The 18,327-nt window shown below is 53.7% G+C and overlaps 1 protein-coding gene across 3 annotated transcripts; it reads left to right on the top strand.

Moving 5' to 3' along the window:
- The first annotated feature begins 505 nt into the window (after positions 1 to 505).
- Positions 506 to 15,749, top strand: fdps (farnesyl diphosphate synthase (farnesyl pyrophosphate synthetase, dimethylallyltranstransferase, geranyltranstransferase)). 3 transcript variants are annotated; one of them, XM_059980076.1, is made up of 11 exons: positions 596 to 655; positions 1,695 to 1,791; positions 4,202 to 4,297; positions 8,484 to 8,632; positions 8,884 to 9,024; positions 9,396 to 9,476; positions 10,252 to 10,374; positions 10,607 to 10,695; positions 10,959 to 11,031; positions 15,314 to 15,391; positions 15,585 to 15,749. In XM_059980076.1, the coding sequence occupies exons 4-11, from the start codon at positions 8,495 to 8,497 to the stop codon at positions 15,732 to 15,734; spliced, it is 873 nt and encodes a 290-aa protein (XP_059836059.1). In that variant the 5' UTR covers positions 596 to 655; positions 1,695 to 1,791; positions 4,202 to 4,297; positions 8,484 to 8,494; the 3' UTR covers positions 15,735 to 15,749. The 3 variants fall into 3 exon arrangements, with proteins under 3 accessions (XP_059836058.1, XP_059836060.1, XP_059836059.1); XM_059980075.1 differs by lacking the exon at positions 4,202 to 4,297 and having other exon boundaries at positions 506 to 655; XM_059980077.1 differs by lacking the exons at positions 1,695 to 1,791; positions 4,202 to 4,297 and having other exon boundaries at positions 507 to 655.
- Positions 15,750 to 18,327: the final 2,578 nt, after the last annotated feature.

The following is an 18,327-nucleotide window of genomic DNA, read 5'->3' as shown; positions in this document are numbered from 1 at the left end:
CAGAGGGACTGAGGTAGATCTATGAGGGGATCTCAGAGGGACTGAGGTAGATCTATGAGGGGATCTCAGAGGGACTGAGGAGGTTTCTGAGAGACTGAAGGAGTTCGCTGGGAGTCAGAGGAGTACAGAGAGGTTTCCAGGGAATTTCTGAGGGTATTGCAGGGATTTATGAGAGACTGAGAGAATTTTCCGGAGGACTGAGACAATGACAGACACTCTGAGGTGATGTGCCCGCCCACCCCGAGGGTCATTCATTCCCATCTTCTCCCCTGTCCATTCGGTAGGCGGGACCATACCCTGAACCGGTCTCTGATTGGTTGACTCATCTCCCGCCTCTCCGACCCATCTGACGTCACGGTAACTGCTACGCAACCGATTGGTCATCGCCCCAGTTTCCCCATTCTCGTGCGATGCCGCCAGACCAATGGGGAAGCGGGAGATGGCGAGAGCTGCCCGGCAGAAGTCGGTGCTTTGGACGTCGGGAGCTGTAGTCCTCTCAGGTTGGACTTTATCGCGGTTTGGTAGGAAGCGGGAGGAATAGAAGACGACAATTCCCGATACGGCCCTCGGCACGGTTTTTTTGACGCAAACTCAGTACCCGCATCTGGTACTGTCATTGTGAACGGGAAGCAGAGTGACTGAGAACTGGAAGGAGGTGGGTGTTGGAAATTCCGGCTCTGCGCTGATGGAGGCTATCCGAGGATCACGGGGCGATCCCTGACTCGGGGTGCTGGGGATGAGAGATTTCCCCCAGCCCAGAGTATTGTGTGTGTGTGTGTGTGTGGGGGGGGGGGGGGTTGAGAGAGAGATATCCCCAGCCCAGGGTGTTTGGGGGGTGGTGGGAAGAGAAAATTCCTCCAGCCCAGAGTATTGGGGGGGGGAGGAGAGAGATTTCCCCCGGCTCAGGGTGTTGTGTGGAGGGAGGGAGGGGGAGGGTCCTAGGGTAGAGGGGTTTGGGGATCTGTGGACACTAGGGTAGGGGTGTCGGAGAGAAACCCCACCCCCACCCCGGTCCAAGAAAGATCCTGCATTCAGGGCGGTGAGTGTGGACAGAAGTTGAGGGAGGTGAATGGTGATCTGGAGGCATGGATGAGTGGGAGAGGGAAGTGAGGGGTGGAGGTTTGCAATGCAAAAGAAGGAAGGGCTTAGGGTAGATTAAGATGGGGGTGGAAAATCTGGGGCTGGATTGAGCGGGAGGTCCTGGTTGAATGTGTGCAGGAAGAAGGAGCAGGGGGTAGGCTGAAAAGTGATTGGGAAGAGGTCCTGGCTACAGTGTCCCTACTTGGGCAGGGAGGTTTGTGTCCATGTTTGGGCTGTGAGGAGATCCTGGCCCCAGATGCCCCATCATTCTGATGGAGATGGAGTGGAGAGGCTCCTGGAGACAGGGAGCGCTGCGCTGTGCTGCCGCGGAGGCAGTGAGCAGAGAGAGCTGCTCTGTGGTAAAGGTGGTGAGGAGGGAGCGCCGCGTTCCAGAGGCAGCAAGAATGATGCGCTGCGATGAGGGAGCACTGCACTGCACTGCAGGAGGGGCGTCTTCCTCAGTTAACCTTTCTCCCTTGCACGGAGTCTGGAGGATTGTGGTATCTTGCTGTGTGTGTTGCAGTGGCCCGGGGTGTGGGGAGTGAGGCAGCGGCCGCCCTCCCCACCCCAGCGTTAATGGCCGTGCCCACGCGGGCCGCTGTTTGTTGTTGTAGAGCCGCCATGCCATGTTCCGCCAGATGCTACGAGCCGTGATGCTGGCTCCTCGCCTGGGCCGCTGTGCCGAGTGGAGGGAGCTCATCCGGAGTCCCGGTAAGCTGGGCTACGGAGGATGGGGGCTGTCCCTGGGGAGGGCACTACTGATGTTTCCATGGTATGTTGACCCGTTCGCAACCCTATTTTGACCCACGTAACCCCTGACCCTGTCTTGACCCTTTCCTAACCCACATGTTAGAGTCACTTTGCATAACAGCACAGAAATTCAGCCCATTAAGTCCAAGCTGCCCTGGTATTCTACTTGGTTCCATCTGCCTACACCCAGACCATTGCCCTGCATACCCCTCCCATCTACATACTTATCAAAACTTCTCTTGCGTGTTACAATCAAACATGCATCCACTACTTCCACTGGCAGCTTGTTTCACATTCACAGCACACTCAAGTTCCCCTTAAATATTTACATTTTCCACCCAAACCAATGACCTCTGGCTGTAGGCTCATCCCAGATGAAGGGAAAAGGCCGCCTGTCTGCAACCATCATAATTTTATATACCTCAAAGGTTCATTTTATTATCAATGTATGTGTGCAGAATACTCGTGAGATTCATCTTCTCCAGATCCATGAAACGCAGAAAGACCATGGAAGTCATTGAAAGAAAGGACATCAACCGCACTGTACCCCGCAGGAACAAAAGCTCACAAACCCTAAACTCCACCCTACCCACACAAAAACTAACAGATCGCCCACATGGAAAACGGCAGCTAGAGCACCAAATCCCCAATCCCCTCCCTCACAACAAATACTTAACATATTGCCCACAAGGAAAACAAAACTGTAAAATACCCCCAACCCCTCCCTCGCACAAAAACAAACATAGCGCCCACACGGACATCAAACCCTCAACCCACCAATTGGCAACAAGATAGAAAACTGAAGGAGACAAATGTAAACTACCGTCCACACCGATGATCATGTAAATCTCAGTATTTCAAAAACATCCTCCACCAGCATCGAGGAGAACAACTGCTTGAAATCGGTCCTTCTGACGGCCAATCTGGCCTCCCCCGCAGTCACCTCGATAAGATCTTCCCTTATTCTCCTAGGGTCCAAGAAATGAAGTCCTAACCTATTCAACCTTTCCCTGGAACTCAAGTCCTGTCAACATCCAATAATCTTTTTTGGTACTCTTTCAAGCTTATTAATATATTTCCTGTAGCTGGTGACCAGCTATCCACACAATACTCCAAATTTTCCCTCACCGACATCTTATATGATTTTAGCATTACATCCCAACTCCTGTACTCAATATATTGATTTATGAAGGCCAACCTGCCAACAGCTTTCTATACTGTCCTATCTACCTGTGACACCACTTCCAAGGGATTATGTATCTGTATTCGCAGATCCCTCTGTTCCACCACACTCCTCAGTGCAAGATCTTTCCTGGCCAGGACCTCACACTTGTCTGCATTAAGCTATTTCTCCGGTTGGTCCAAATAGCTTTGCAAGCTTTGTTGGGCTTTCTTGCTGCCCAGATTTTGACCCATGACCCCGGCTCTATGCTGACCCCACCTTGACCCACATAACCTCCCTAATCCTGTATTAACTTTTCATGACGCTGAGCCCCCCCCCAGCTACGTACTGTGACCCTTAATCCCACCCTGACCCCCGACCTCACTTTGAACTTGCTGTGATACCCACAGCCTGTGTCATTACCTCAACTCCAACTTGGCTGCCCCTGTCATAACCTGCTGACCCCAACCCCAGGCACCCCACAGTCAGTGCAGAACTCGCGTTCGAAGGTCCAGGCCTCGCATCTGGCCAAGTGCGGGCAACGTAATGCCAGTACACAGCAAGATCCCGCAACCCTTCGTGGCCAGCTGCGTGGCTTCCTTATCGCGTGTAGTGATGGTGGCCTCGGGTAGTGAGGTGATGGAGTCACACAGTATGGAAACAGACCCTTCAGACATCTTGGACCATGTTGCCCAGCAAGCAAGTCCCACCCGCCCACAGCTCTTTGCAACTCCCCTTATCCAGATGGCTTTTAAACATTTCTAACGTCTGCTTCAGCCATGATTTGTGTCCTCTCGTTCCAACTTCCAACCACCTTATGCATGGAGAAACTGCCCCTGAAATCTTTCAAGCCTCTCCCCTCTGATCTTAAACCCGCTTGATTTTTTTTAACCCCCCCACCCCCCATGGGAGAAAAGACGGTGTGTTACGTCTGTCACACAAAATGCTGGGGGAGTTCAACAGGTCAGGTGGCATATATGGTATGGAATAAGGAGCTGATGTTTCAGCCCTTCTTCAGGACACAGGACAAAGGTCTCGGCCCGAAACGTCGACTCTTCATTCTCCTGCATAAATGCTGCCTGGCCTGCTGAGTTCCTCCAGCTTTTTGTGTGTCTTGCTCTGGATTTACAGCTTCTGCAGAATCTTATTTTTGTGTTTCATTGTTTGAAATGCAAAACCTCGGATTAAATTCCTTTTACCACTGCTCAGTCAAGCTTTCAGACAGAAGAATCATCAACACCAGTCTTCTCATCGCCAGAGGGAGTGCAGGTGGGGTGTAATCCCATTGGCTGGTGTGTGGAGCTGGTGAGTGTACCCACCCTGCCCCTCCAGTCACCCAAACAACTCCAGTCTGAGAGGGTGCCTCCCTCCCCCCCCATCCCCAGCTCTAAACTGCCCTGCCGATTCTGATCTGAGAGCCCAGAAGCGGTGGGGTCTTGGGGCATTCTGGGGATCCTTGGCATAATGATCCTCAAAGGTGGCAGTACAGGTGAAGGCACACGGGTTACAGGCCTCCACTGAACACCTTGTACTTTATAAACCAGCGGTCAGACCTGGTCACTGCGCTACCGGAAGAATGTGATGGCGATAGAGAGTGCACAGGAGATTCCCCGGGACTGTTGCCCGTTAAGGAATGTTTCAGTTCACGGGGGTGCTCCATGCAGCAGCGGAGATTAAGAATGGAGATGACTGAGGTGTATAGATACGGTAGATGGCAGGATTCCCCAGGTCAGAGGTCAGACAACTGTAGAGGACAAGGTTTACAGGGGAAGGGGGGGGTAAGAGATTCTGAAAGGGACCTTCACCCAGAAAGTGGTGAGTAGCTGGAAGACACTCCGAGCAGTGTCACTGACACCATTTAAGTCTGAGCAGGCACTCGAATTTCTCTCTCCCTCCCCGTAGAGAAGCCTGAAGGCCAAGTGCAGAGAGGGTGGGATTTATACAGATGGGTGCCCACTGGTCGAATGATGAGTTTGTGTCTCTGCTCTGAAACTCGAAATATATTACATCTACCACGCCACCCATAGTGATTTGCCCCACCACCCCCTGGGTGCTGTTTGAAAGTGTTTGGGGTTTGTCCAGTGAATTGATCAATACGGACGGGTGGCCGCAGGTCAGCGCTGTGCTGTAGGTGTGGTAGTGAGGAGGGGACGCCGTGTGTGAGAGAGTGCACCATGCTGTAGGAAGGGTGGTGAGGAGGGAGCACTGCGCTGGGTCGAGGGGTGAGGAGGGAGCACTGCGCTGGGTAGAGGGGTGAGGAGGGAGCACTGCGCTGGGTAGGGGTGAGGAGGGAGCACTGCGCTCTGTCGAGGGGTGAGGAGGGAGCACTGCGCTGGGTCGAGGGGTGAGGAGGGAGCACTGCGCTGGGTAGAGGGGTGAGGAGGGAGCACTGCGCTGTGTCGAGGGGTGAGAAGGGAGCACTGCACTGGGTAGCGGGGTGAGGAGGGAGCACTGCGCTGTGTCGAGGGGTGAGGAGGGAGCACTGCGCTGTGTCGAGGGGTGAGGAGGGAGCACTGCACTGGGTAGCGGGGTGAGGAGGGAGCACTGCGCTGGGTCGAGGGGTGAGGAGGGAGCACTGCGCTGGGTAGCGGGGTGAGGAGGGAGCACTGCGCTGTGTCGAGGGGTGAGGAGGGAGCACTGCGCTGTGAGGAGGGAGCACTGCGCTGTGTCGAGGGGTGAGGAGGGAGCACTGCGCTGTGAGGAGGGAGCACTGCGCTGTGTCGAGGGGTGAGGAGGGAGCACTGCACTGCGCTGGGTCGAGGGGTGAGGAGGGAGCACTGCGCTGTGTCGAGGGGTGAGGAGGGAGCACTGCGCTGGGTCGAGGGGTGAGGAGGGAGCACTGCGCTGGGTCGAGGGGTGAGGAGGGAGCACTGCGCTGTGTCGAGGGGTGAGGAGGGAGCACTGCGCTGTGTCGAGGGGTGAGGAGGGAGCACTGCGCTGTGTCGAGGGGTGAGGAGGGAGCACTGCGCTGGGTCGAGGGGTGAGGAGGGAGCACTGCGCTGGGTCGAGGGGTGAGGAGGGAGCACTGCGCTGTGTCGAGGGGTGAGGAGGGAGCACTGCGCTGTGTCGAGGGGTGAGGAGGGAGCACTGCGCTGTGTCGAGGGGTGAGGAGGGAGCACTGCGCTGTGTCGAGGGGTGAGGAGGGAGCACTGCACTGGGTCGAGGGGTGAGGAGGGAGCACTGCGCTGGGTCGAGGGGTGAGGAGGGAGCACTGCGCTGTGTCGAGGGGTGAGGAGGGAGCACTGCGCTGGGTCGAGGGGTGAGGAGGGAGCGCTGTGCTCTGTCGAGGGGTGAGGAGGGAGCACTGCACTGGGTCGAGGGGTGAGGAGGGAGCACTGCACTGGGTAGCGGGGTGAGGAGGGAGCACTGCGCTGTGTCGAGGGGTGAGGAGGGAGCACTGCGCTGGGTCGAGGGGTGAGGAGGGAGCACTGCGCTGGGTCGAGGGGTGAGGAGGGAGCACTGCGCTGGGTCGAGGGGTGAGGAGGGAGCACTGCACTGTGTCGAGGGGTGAGGAGGGAGCACTGCGCTGGGTCGAGGGGTGAGGAGGGAGCGCTGCGCTGTGAGGAGGGAGCACTGCGCTGTGTCGAGGGGTGAGGAGGGAGCACTGCGCTGTGAGGAGGGAGCACTGCGCTGTGTCGAGGGGTGAGGAGGGAGCACTGCACTGCGCTGGGTCGAGGGGTGAGGAGGGAGCACTGCGCTGTGTCGAGGGGTGAGGAGGGAGCACTGCGCTGGGTCGAGGGGTGAGGAGGGAGCACTGCGCTGGGTCGAGGGGTGAGGAGGGAGCACTGCGCTGTGTCGAGGGGTGAGGAGGGAGCACTGCGCTGTGTCGAGGGGTGAGGAGGGAGCACTGCACTGGGTCGAGGGGTGAGGAGGGAGCACTGCGCTGGGTCGAGGGGTGAGGAGGGAGCACTGCGCTGTGTCGAGGGGTGAGGAGGGAGCACTGCGCTGGGTCGAGGGGTGAGGAGGGAGCGCTGTGCTCTGTCGAGGGGTGAGGAGGGAGCACTGCACTGGGTCGAGGGGTGAGGAGGGAGCACTGCGCTGTGTCGAGGGGTGAGGAGGGAGCACTGCGCTGGGTCGAGGGGTGAGGAGGGAGCACTGCGCTGGGTCGAGGGGTGAGGAGGGAGCACTGCGCTGTGTCGAGGGGTGAGGAGGGAGCACTGCACTGGGTAGCGGGGTGAGGAGGGAGCGCTGTGCTCTGTCGAGGGGTGAGGAGGGAGCGCTGCACTGGGTCGAGGGGTGAGGAGGGAGCACTGCGCTGGGTCGAGGGAGCACTGCGCTGTGTCGAGGGGTGAGGAGGGAGCACTGCACTGCGCTGGGTCGAGGGGTGAGGAGGGAGCACTGCACTGGGTCGAGGGGTGAGGAGGGAGCACTGCGCTGGGTAGGGGTGAGGAGGGAGCACTGCGCTGGGTCGAGGGGTGAGGAGGGAGCACTGCGCTGGGTCGAGGGGTGAGGAGGGAGCACTGCGCTGTGTCGAGGGGTGAGGAGGGAGCACTGCACTGGGTCGAGGGGTGAGGAGGGAGCACTGTGCTCTGTCGAGGGGTGAGGAGGGAGCACTGCGCTGGGTAGAGGGGTGAGGAGGGAGCACTGCGCTGGGTCGAGGGGTGAGGAGGGAGCACTGCACTGGGTCGAGGGGTGAGGAGGGAGCGCTGTGCTCTGTCGAGGGGTGAGGAGGGAGCGCTGTGCTCTGTCGAGGGGTGAGGAGGGAGCACTGTGCTCTGTCGAGGGGTGAGGAGGGAGCGCTGCGCTGGGTCGAGGGGTGAGGAGGGAGCACTGCGCTGTGTCGAGGGGTGAGGAGGGAGCACTGCGCTGTGTCGAGGGGTGAGGAGGGAGCGCTGCGCTGTGTCGAGGGGTGAGGAGGGAGCACTGCGTTGGGTCGAGGGGTGAGGAGGGAGCACTGCGCTGTGTCGAGGGGTGAGGAGGGAGCACTGCGCTGTGTCGAGGGGTGAGGAGGGAGCACTGCGCTGGGTAGCGGGGTGAGGAGGGAGCACTGTGCTCTGTCGAGGGGTGAGGAGGGAGCACTGCGCTGTGTCGAGGGGTGAGGAGGGAGCACTGCGCTGGGTCGAGGGGTGAGGAGGGAGCACTGTGCTCTGTCGAGGGGTGAGGAGGGAGCACTGCGCTGGGTCGAGGGGTGAGGAGGGAGCACTGCGCTGTGTCGAGGGGTGAGGAGGGAGCACTGCGCTGTCGAGGGGTGAGGAGGGAGCACTGTGCTGGGTCGAGGGGTGAGGAGGGAGCACTGCACTGGGTCGAGGGGTGAGGAGGGAGCACTGCGCTGGGTAGGGGTGAGGAGGGAGCGCTGCACTGTGTCGAGGGGTGAGGAGGGAGCACTGTGCTCTGTCGAGGGGTGAGGAGGGAGCGCTGCGCTGGGTCGAGGGGTGAGGAGGGAGCGCTGCGCTGGGTCGAGGGGTGAGGAGGGAGCACTGCGCAACAGGACTTCAGAGTCCTGTGTCATGATTCTCAGCATGACCTCTGCCCTGACCTCTCACCCCTATAGGCCGCCTGGCCATGAATTCGGACAAGATGCCCCGGGTGAACGGCGACAGCGAGGATTTCGACCGTATCTTCAATCAGGTGGTAGATGACCTGACCCAGGAAGACCTGAAGCACCCAGAGATCGGGGATGCCATCAAACGGCTGAAGGAGGTGAGGTTGCGGCTGGTGGGGGTGGGGGGCGAGGTCGGGTCCACAGCCCGGGGTAGAGATGAGCAGCCCCTGGCTGTGGGACTTCAGACCAGGTCCCTGTGATGTGGAGACAGGGTAAGGAGTGTGTGGAGGGCAGATGGGATGGGCTGACTCATCAAACTAACTGATTCTGCTGTTCCTTACTCCCTCCTTCTCCCCGCTTCCTCTCCTTCCCTTCCTCACCCCCTCTCCCATTCTGCCTCCCCGGACAGGTGGTTGAGTACAACGCTCCGGGAGGGAAGAGGAACCGGGGTCTCTCAGTCATCGCCTCGTTCCGCGAGCTAGCAGCTCCCCACCAGCAGACCGAGGAGAACTTCCATCTGGCGCTTATCGTTGGCTGGTGTGTGGAGCTGGTGAGTGTGTCTCCCCCTCCAGTCTGAGAGGGCGCTTCCCTCCCCCCATCCTCAACTGCCCTGCTGATCCCGATCTGAGAGCGCCTCTCCCTCACCGTTGTGCCCCTGTCTCTCCTCACCAGTCACCCAGCCTACTCCATAAACTCCAACTTCCTCCCCTATCCACACTCCCACTCTTTCTCTCCATCTCTCTCTCTTCCTCTTGCTGCCCTCAATTGGAGGGTGACCCCAGAGGCAGGGCTGATCTCCGTTCTCTCCCTCTCTGTCTTATCCCTTGCCCCATTCCCCTCTCTCCATCTCCCTGCCCTCGGTGCCGTGGGAGAGGGGTGACCCCGGAGACAGGGCTGACCTCCACTCTCTCCTGTGTCCAGCTACAAGCCTTCTTCCTGGTCTCGGATGACATCATGGACAATTCTGTTACCAGGCGGGGTCAGGTCTGCTGGTATCGGAAGGTGAGTCTGTGTCATGGGACAGTGTCTGTCTATGTTCTGACATCCCAAAATCATATCATGTGAATAACTCCCCCACAGTGACAGGACAAGTGTCTGTCTAACTCCTTTCCTTCTCCACATGGTGACGGGTCTGTGTGTAATACCCCTGCCTAGTTCGTGTGTGATTCCCCCACCCAGTGACGGACCGGGGTCCGTGTATGACCCACCCCCACCTGGTGACAGACCGGCGTCCGTGGGTGACCCACCCCCACCCAGTGACAGACCGGGGTCCGTTTGTGGCCCACCCGGTGATGGACCGGGTTCTATGGGTGACTCCCCCACCCGGTGACGGGATGGAGTCTGTGTCTGTGTTTCATATCCTCACATGGTGATGGGGGCAGGGGGTCTGTATCTGTGTCTAACTCCCTATATTCTCCACGTGGTGACAGTGTCTATCCCCGACTCTGTCTCTCCCCACACAGTGACAGGACGGAGTCCAGGTCTGTGAGTCTAACTCTGTCTCTCTGTGTGGTAACAGGACAGTGTGTGGATCCAAATCCTCCACACAGCACTGGGACTGGGTTTGTATTTGTGACACCCCCACAGGCTGATGGGGAGGGACAGGATAGAGTCTCTGACACCCCCAAATGGTTTCGGGTTGCAAAAGGAACCTCTGCCCGGGATATCTCGTGGGAGGGGAGTTTGTCCACAGCTGGGTGTTGTCACTGATGAAGAGGTAGAGAGAAAGGATGAATTTAATATTTACCCTGTCCCCCTCGCTCCCCAACCCCCACAGGAAGGAGTGGGTTTGGACGCCATCAATGACTCCTACCTCCTAGAAGCCGCTGTTTACCGCCTCCTCCGCAGGTACCTGAGGTCCCATACCTGTTACATTCACCTGCTAGAGCTGTTCCTCCAGGTGAGAGGGGGAGAGGTGGTAAGGGGAGGGGGCAAGTTTGGAGGTTTGGGAGTGGTGGGGGAGAGGGAGAGATTGAGGGTGGCAGTAGGTGAAGGGCTGAAAGTGTTGGAGAGGGGAAGGGGAGGGTTTGTGGGTAGTGAGAGATGCAGGGGCTGAGTAGGGTTAAGGGTTAGTGGGGGAAAGGTGGGGGGGGAAGGAGGGATCACATTCATCTCTCCTCCTTCCCCCTCAGACGTCTTACCAGACCGAGCTGGGACAGTCACTGGACCTGATGACAGCTCAGCCCAGCCGTGTGGACCTGGACCAGTTCACTGAGGAGAGGTGAGCTGCCCCCACCCTATTACCAACTCTCCACCTTGTGAAACTCCCTTCCCCCCACCCCCACCTAATCCCGCCAGCTCTCTCCTCTTCTCCCTTCCTTCCCATCTCTCTACCCTCTTTCCTCTCCCTCCTGCCATTCCTCTCTGCCCTGGGCATGACTGTGATATAAACATCCCCTGCCCAACCCTGTCCCATTGAGGAGGGTTCTGCCGACTCAGAATGCAGTGAGGAAGGCTGACGACTGACCCTCTGTCTCGCTACAGGTACAAGGCCATTGTCAAGTACAAGACTGCCTTCTATAGCTTCTACCTGCCTGTGGCTTCAGCCATGTACATGGTAAGGACTAGTCACGGCTTCGCTTGGGGTCAGGAGTCAGGACCTCAGTGAATCAGTGGGAAGATAGAGGATTGGGAAGTTTTTAAGAACCTACAGAGCAACTATTAGAAGGGAAAGATGAAATATGAAACTGAGCTAGCAAATAATATCAAAGTGGACGGTAAAAGTTTTTTTTTCAAGTGCATTAAAAATAAAAGAAATGAGAGTGGATATAGGACTGATAGAAAATGAGGCAGGAGAAATAATAATGGGGAATGAGGAGATGGCTGATGAACTAAACAAGTATTTTGCATCAGTCTTCACTATGGAAGACACTAGCAGTGTGCTTGGTGTTATAGTGTGTGAGGGAAGAGAAGTGGGTGAAGTTACTATTACAAGAGAGAGGGTGCTCAGAAAGCTGAAAGACCTAAAGGTACATAAATCACCCGGACCAGATGAACTGCGCTCTAGGGTTCTGAAAGAGGTAGCATTAGAGATTGTGGTGGCATTAGAAATGATCTTTCAAAAATCTTTGGAGATTGGCATGGTGCCAGAGAACTGGAAAATTGCAAATGTTACTCCACTCTTTAAGAATGGAGGAAGGCAACTGAAAGGAAATGATAGACTAGTTAGTCTGACCTCAGTGGTTGGGATGATGTTAGATTCTGTTGTTAAGGATGAGATGATGGAGTACTTGGTGACACAGGACAAGACAGTACAAAGTCGGCATGGTTTCCTTCAGGGAAAATCCTGCCTGATGAACCTGTTGGAATTCTTTGAGGAGATTACAAGTAGGATAGATAAAGGGGATGCAGTGGATGTTGTATATTTGGATTTTCAGAAGGCCTTTGACAAGGTTCCACACGAGGCCGCTTACCAAGTTAAGAGCCCGTGGTATTACAGGAAAGTTGCTAACGTGGTGGAAACATTGGCTGATTAGTAGGAGACAGTGAACGGGAATAAAAGGATCCCTTTCTGGTTGGCTGCCAGTGACTAGCGATGTTCTGCAGGTGTTGATGTTGGGACCTCTTCTTTTTATGTTGTATATAAATGATTAGTTTGCAGATGATACGTAGATTGGTGGAGGGGAAGGTAGTGTTGAGGAAACAGGTAGGATGCAGAAGGACTTAGATTAGGAGAATGGGCAAGAAATACAATGTTTGAAAATGTATGGTCATGCACTTTGGTAGTAGAAATAAATGTGCAGACTATTTTCTAAACGGGGAGAAAATCCAAAAATCTGAGATGCAGAGGGACCTGCGAGTCCTTGTGCAGAACACCCTAAAGGTTGACTTGCAGGTCGAGTCAGTGGTGAGGAAGGCAAATGCCATGTTAGCATTCATTTCAAGAGGTCTAGAATACAAGAGCAAGGATGTGATGCTGAGGCTGTATAAGGCACTGGTGAGGCCTCACCTTGAGTATTGTGAACAGTTTTGGGCCCCTTAAAAAAAAATGTGCTGGCACTGGAAAGGGCCCAGAGGAGGAATAAAAGGGTGATCATATGAGGAACGTTTGATGGCTCTGGGTCTGTACTCACTGGAATTCAGAAGGATGAGGGGAATCTCACTGAAACCTTTTGAATGTTGAAAGGCCTAGGCAGAGTAGATGTGGGAAGGGTGCTTCCCATGGTGGGAGAATCTTGGACAAGAGGGCACAGCCGCAGGATAGAGGGCACCCTTTCAAAACAGAGATGCAGCCAAAGGGTGGTGAATTTGTGGAATTTGTTGCCACATGCAGCTGTGGAGGCCAGGTCGTTGGGTGTATTTAAGGCTGGGATTGATACGTTCTTGATTGGACATGGCCTCAAAGGTTACGGGGAGAAGGCTGGGGACTGGGGTTGAGGAGGAAGGTAAAAGAGGAACAGCCATGATTGAATGGCGGAGTGGACGATGCTCTACTTGATAATTCTGCTCCTATATCTTATGGAATCTCCATCAACTTCACTGGCACTTAACCCCCTCCCACCTCAGCCTGGGTTCCCTCCCTTTCTCTCAGGAGGAAATGCTGAAGATGAAGATTGTGGTGGAAGAACAGAGAATCATGGGAGTGCTGGAGGGGTGGGGGCTGCAGTTGGACGTTGGGGAGGGCTAAGGTAGGCTGATGCAGCGGGATCTGCAGGGAAAGAATGGCCTGTTTTACAGCTCACATTCTGGTGATTTGGTACTGCAGTGAGTATTCAGAGATCCAAAGATTTGGGGCTCAATCCCCAGCTCTGGCACTGTGAGTCCTATCCCCCAGTGACAATCTGTGTGTTTGTGAGTGTCCCGTACCCCCAGTGATGATCTTGTTAGTGTGCCTTTTCCTCAATGATGATCGGTGACTGTGTCCCGTCCCCCAGTGGGAATCAGTGTGTGTGACTCGTCCCCTGTGAGGATCGGTGTGTGTTTTGGAGTTCATGCTTCCCCTCTTCCCGTCTCCATGGGCTCCGTATTCGTGCCGTGTGCAAGGTCGGTGAGTTAATCGGCCTCTGTAAACTGTCCCTCTGAGTGTGTGGGTGAGAGGGAGAATCAGAGGAGGAGTTGACTGGAATGTAAGAATAGAACAGGATCAGTGTAAATGGGTGTTTGATGGCCAGCACAGACTCGATGGGTTGAAGGGCCTGTTTCTGTGCTGTAATTCTCGAAGACATTGTGACTTAGGTATTTCCAAACATAACCATTTCCCAACAGGACCTGGAGATGATTTACACCTGACTTCCAACCCCAATCCTCTCCCCTCTTCATCTATAATGGTGGTTAGCTATTTTGCAGAAGACCCAGAAAAGGTGTTGACAGTGAAAATGATCAGGTATTACAGGGGGATTTTGATCAGTTGGGTAAGTGGGCCGGGATGGCAAATGGAGTTTGATTAAATAAGTGTGAGTTATTGCATGCATTTGAAAGTCAAATCAGGGTAGGATGTAGACGGTGAACAGCGAGGCCCTGGGGTGTGGTGTAGGACACGGAGTTCAATACATGATTCCTGAAAGTGGTGTTAAAAGCAGAAGGGGGCTTTTGGCCTTCAGCCGGGACATAACATTGCAGTTGTACACAATGTTGCCGAAGCCACATTTGCAGCATTAGGTACTCTGCTATAGGAAAAATGTTATTAAACTGAGAAGATTCATATCGCTGGGACTTGAGGGGCTGAGTTATAGGGAGAGGCACGGTGGCGGTGTGATCACTGTAACGTACAGTGCTAGTGAGCAGCGTTCTGTTGGGAGTTTGTTCATTTTCCCGTCCCACAGTCCACAGACATACAGGTTCATATGGTCCCAGAACATCCTCGGACTGCTGTGGTTGTTGACACAAACAACACACTTCACTCGCTGTATGTTTCTAAGTACATATGACAAATAAAACTAGTTATTTAAAATAATGAGGGGGATAGATCCAGTTGACGTGGATAGGCTTTTTCCATTGCGAGTAGGGGAGATTCAGATAAGAGGACATGATTTGAGAGTTAGGGGGCAAAAGTTTAAGGGTAACACGAGGGGGAATTTCTTTACTCAGAGAGTGGTAGCTGTGTGGAATGAGCTTCCAGTAGAAGTGGTAGAGGCAGGTTTGGTATTGTCATTTAAAGTAAAATTGGATAGGTATATGGACAGGAAAGGAATGGAGGGTTATGGGCTGAGTGCGGGTCGGTGGGACTAGGTGAGTGTAAGCGTTGGCACGGACTAGAAGGGCCGAGATTACCTGTTTCAGTGTTGTAATTGTTATATGGTTAATCTTTTTTAAAAAAAGGTTGAGTAGCCTGGACTGAGGGGTGATTTTATTGAGGTGTATAAAATCATAAATAAGATGGATGCACAGAGTCTTTTCTCAGAGTTGGGGAATCAAGAACAGGAGGGCAAAGGTTTAGGATGAGAGGGGAGAGATTGAATAGGACCCGGAGGGTGGTCAGTATCCACAGAAATCGGTTAGAACATAGCGCACAGTACACATAGTACAGCGCACAGAAAGGCCCTTCAGCCCACACTGTTGTAATGAACCGATTGAATTAGAAGCCAAATGGCTAACTAATATTGTCTGCACAAATGTCCATTTGCCTATCTGAATGTATCTGCCTCTACCACCGTCACAAGCAATGCATTCCAGGCCCCCACCACTCTCCATGCTTTTACAAAATAACAAACAAACTTTGCCCCTCACATCTCCCCACCTCCCCTCAAATGGCTATGGCAGGTACATTCACAACATGGAATAGATACTGTGGAGAGGAAAGGTATGGGGCAAATGTGGGTGAATGGGACTGGCTTGACTGGGACCAGTTGTGTGAAGGGGCCGTTTTCTGCGCTGTATGACTCTGACCGCTCTATCTACAGGCTGGGATCGACGGTGAGGAGGAACATCGCGTTGCTCAAACCATCCTCCTGGAGATGGGGGAGTTCTTTCAGATTCAGGTAAGGGGGAGGCTGAGGACACTTCCAAATCATTGAACTTCTTTGGTGTGGTCCCTGATGTTCTCCAGTCTGTCCCATGCCAGCAAGCTCGGACCATAGGCGCCATCAAGATTTGGCAACTCCCCATTGCACCCACTCCCTCCCTCTCTTTTTGTCTGCCCAGGTGGGTCTGAGCTATCTTGTTGCATCCTAGGACGATTACCTGGACTGCTATGGAAACCCCGAGGTGACTGGTAAGGTCGGGACAGACATTGAGGACAACAAGTGTAGCTGGCTGGTGGTTCAAGCACTGAAGAGTGTCACTCCCAAACAGAGGAGGGTGTTGGAGGTAAGTACACCTTAAGCAACAGCCCTCAGAGCAGAACTGCTTGGAAGCAGGTCCTTGGCCCATTGCTTGGCTGTAATATTGTGAGTATATAGAGATGTTCAACTAGGAAGGGGAGGAGGGAAGAGAAGAGAGCGGTAATGATAGGGGATTCTATAGTTAGGGGGGCGGATAGGAGATTTTGTGGGGAAGATTGGGAGTCTCGGATGGTATGTTGCCTCCCTGGTGCCGGGGTCCGGGACATCTCAGATCGGGTGCAGGTTATTCTCGAGAGGGAGGGAAAGAATCCAGATGTTGTGGTCCATGTAGGGACCAATAACGTGGGTAGGATGAGTGAGGGGGTCCTGCGTAGGGAGTTCAGGGAGTTAGGTGCGAAGCTGAAGAGCAGGACCTCCAGGGTAACAATCTCAGGATTGCTACCTGTGCCACGTGCGAGTGAGGCAAGGAACAGAAGGATTATACAGATTAATACGTGGCTGAGAGGATGGTGCAGGAGGGAGGGCTTCAGGTTTGTAGATAATTGGGCTTTGTTCCAGGGAAGGCGGGATCTGTTCCGAAGGGACGGTTTACACCTGAACTGGAGCGGAACTAACATTCTTGCACGGAAGTTCGCTAGTGCTTCTCGGTGGGGGGGGGGGGGGTTAAACTAAATTTGCAGGGGGCGGGGATCCAGAATGCGAGAGAGGATAGCGAGATGAAGAATAAAGGATAAGTGGGGACTACACGGTTCCAGAATATTAAGTGTGTAGTAGAGAAAGGTGAGGCGGAACAAGTGATACGGAGGACACATGTACAGAGGGATGGTCTGACGGAACATGGAGTTAAATGTGTTGAAAGAATAAGTAAATTTAGAAAGGACAACAAAATTCAAAGGGCGTATAGCCCGAAGGGAGTTCGGGGAGCTGGGTTAAGCACAATAGGCAGCAATTTAAACAGAGAGAGGAGAAATGGGCTAAAAATTCTATATCTGAATGCACGAAGTGTCAGAAATAAGGCGGATGAGCTTGAAGCTCAGGTGCGAATGGGTAACTATGATATTGTTGGGATAACGGAGACATGGCTGCAGGGAGATAAGACCTGGGAAATGAATGTACAAGGGTATATGTGCTATCGTAGGGACAGAAATGTGGGCAAAGGGGGTGGGGTGGCCCTGTTGGTGAGGAATGAGATTCAGTCCTTTGCAAGGAGGGACATAGGGTCAGGAGAAGTAGAGTCTGTGTGGATAGAACTGAGGAACAGTAAGGGCAAAAGGACCCAAATGGGTGTTGTCTACAGGCCACCAAACAGTAGCATGGATATTGGGTGCAAGTTGAATAGGGAGTTAACATTGGCATGTGGCAAAGGGAATGTCGCAGTAGTTATGGGGGATTTCAACATGCAGGTGAACTGGGAGAATCAGGTTGGTGCTGGACCACAGGATAGGGAGTTTGTAGAGTGCCTACGGGATGCATTCTTGGAACAGCTTGTACGAGAGCCGACCAGGGACAGGACTATTCTGGACTTAGTGTTATGAAGTGAACAGGATTTGATAAGAAATCTTGCAGTAAAGGAGCCATTAGGAGGTAGCGATCATAATATGATGTTTTTATCTGCAATTTGAGAAGGATAAGGGCAGCTCAGAGGTGTCAGTGTTGCAGTTGAACAGGGGAAACTATGGAGCCATGAGGGAGGAGCTGGCCAAAGTTAACTGGACAGATATCCTAGCAGAAAAGACAGTGAACAGCAATGGCAGGTATTCTTGGGAATAATGCACAAGGTGCAAAATCAGTTCATCCCCCGGAAAAGGAAGGATTCAAAGAGGGGAAAGGGGCCACAGTGGTTGACAAAGGAAGTCAGAGATTGCATAGCATTAAAAAAAAGGAAGTATGACAGAGCTAAGGTGAGTGGGAGGACAGATGATTGGGAAATTTTTAAGGAACAACAGAACTTAACTAAAAGGGCAATACGGGGAGAAAAAATGAGGTACGAACGCAAGCTAGCCAGGAATATAAAGGAGGATAGCAAAAGCTTTTTTAGGTATGTGAAGAAAAAGAAGATGGTTAAGAACAATGTTGGGCCCTTGGAAGAATGAATTGGGTGAAATTGTTATGGGAAGCAGAGAAATGGCAGAAGAATTTAATAAGTACTTTAGATCTGTCTTCACCAGGGAAGACACAAGCAATCTCCCAGATGTATGGATGGGCCAAGGACATAGGGTAACAGAGGAAATGAAACAGATTGATATTAGGAAGGAAACGGTGATGAGTAGACAGATGGGACTGAAGGCGGACAAATCCCCAGGTCCAGATGGTCTGCATCCTAGGGTACTAAAGGAGGTGGCCCTGGAAATTGCTGATGCATTGGTAATCATTTTCCAATGTTCCTTAGATTCAGGATCAGTTCCTGAGGATTGGAGAATGGCTAATGTTATCCCAGTTTTTAAGAAAGGATGGAGGGAGAAAACAGAGAACTATCGTCCTGTCAGCCTAACATCAGTAGTGGGCAAGATGCTAGAGTCCATTATTAAAGATGAAATAGTGGCATATCTAGATAGCAGTGATAGGATTGGGCCGAGCCAGCATGGAATTACCAAGGGCAAATCATGCTTGACTAATCTATTGGAGTTTTTTCG

The sequence above is a fragment of the Hypanus sabinus genome, chromosome 9 (assembly GCF_030144855.1).
Source record: "Hypanus sabinus isolate sHypSab1 chromosome 9, sHypSab1.hap1, whole genome shotgun sequence".
Taxonomy (NCBI): Eukaryota; Metazoa; Chordata; class Chondrichthyes; order Myliobatiformes; family Dasyatidae; genus Hypanus; species Hypanus sabinus.
This window is presented reverse-complemented; position numbering and strand designations above follow the sequence as displayed.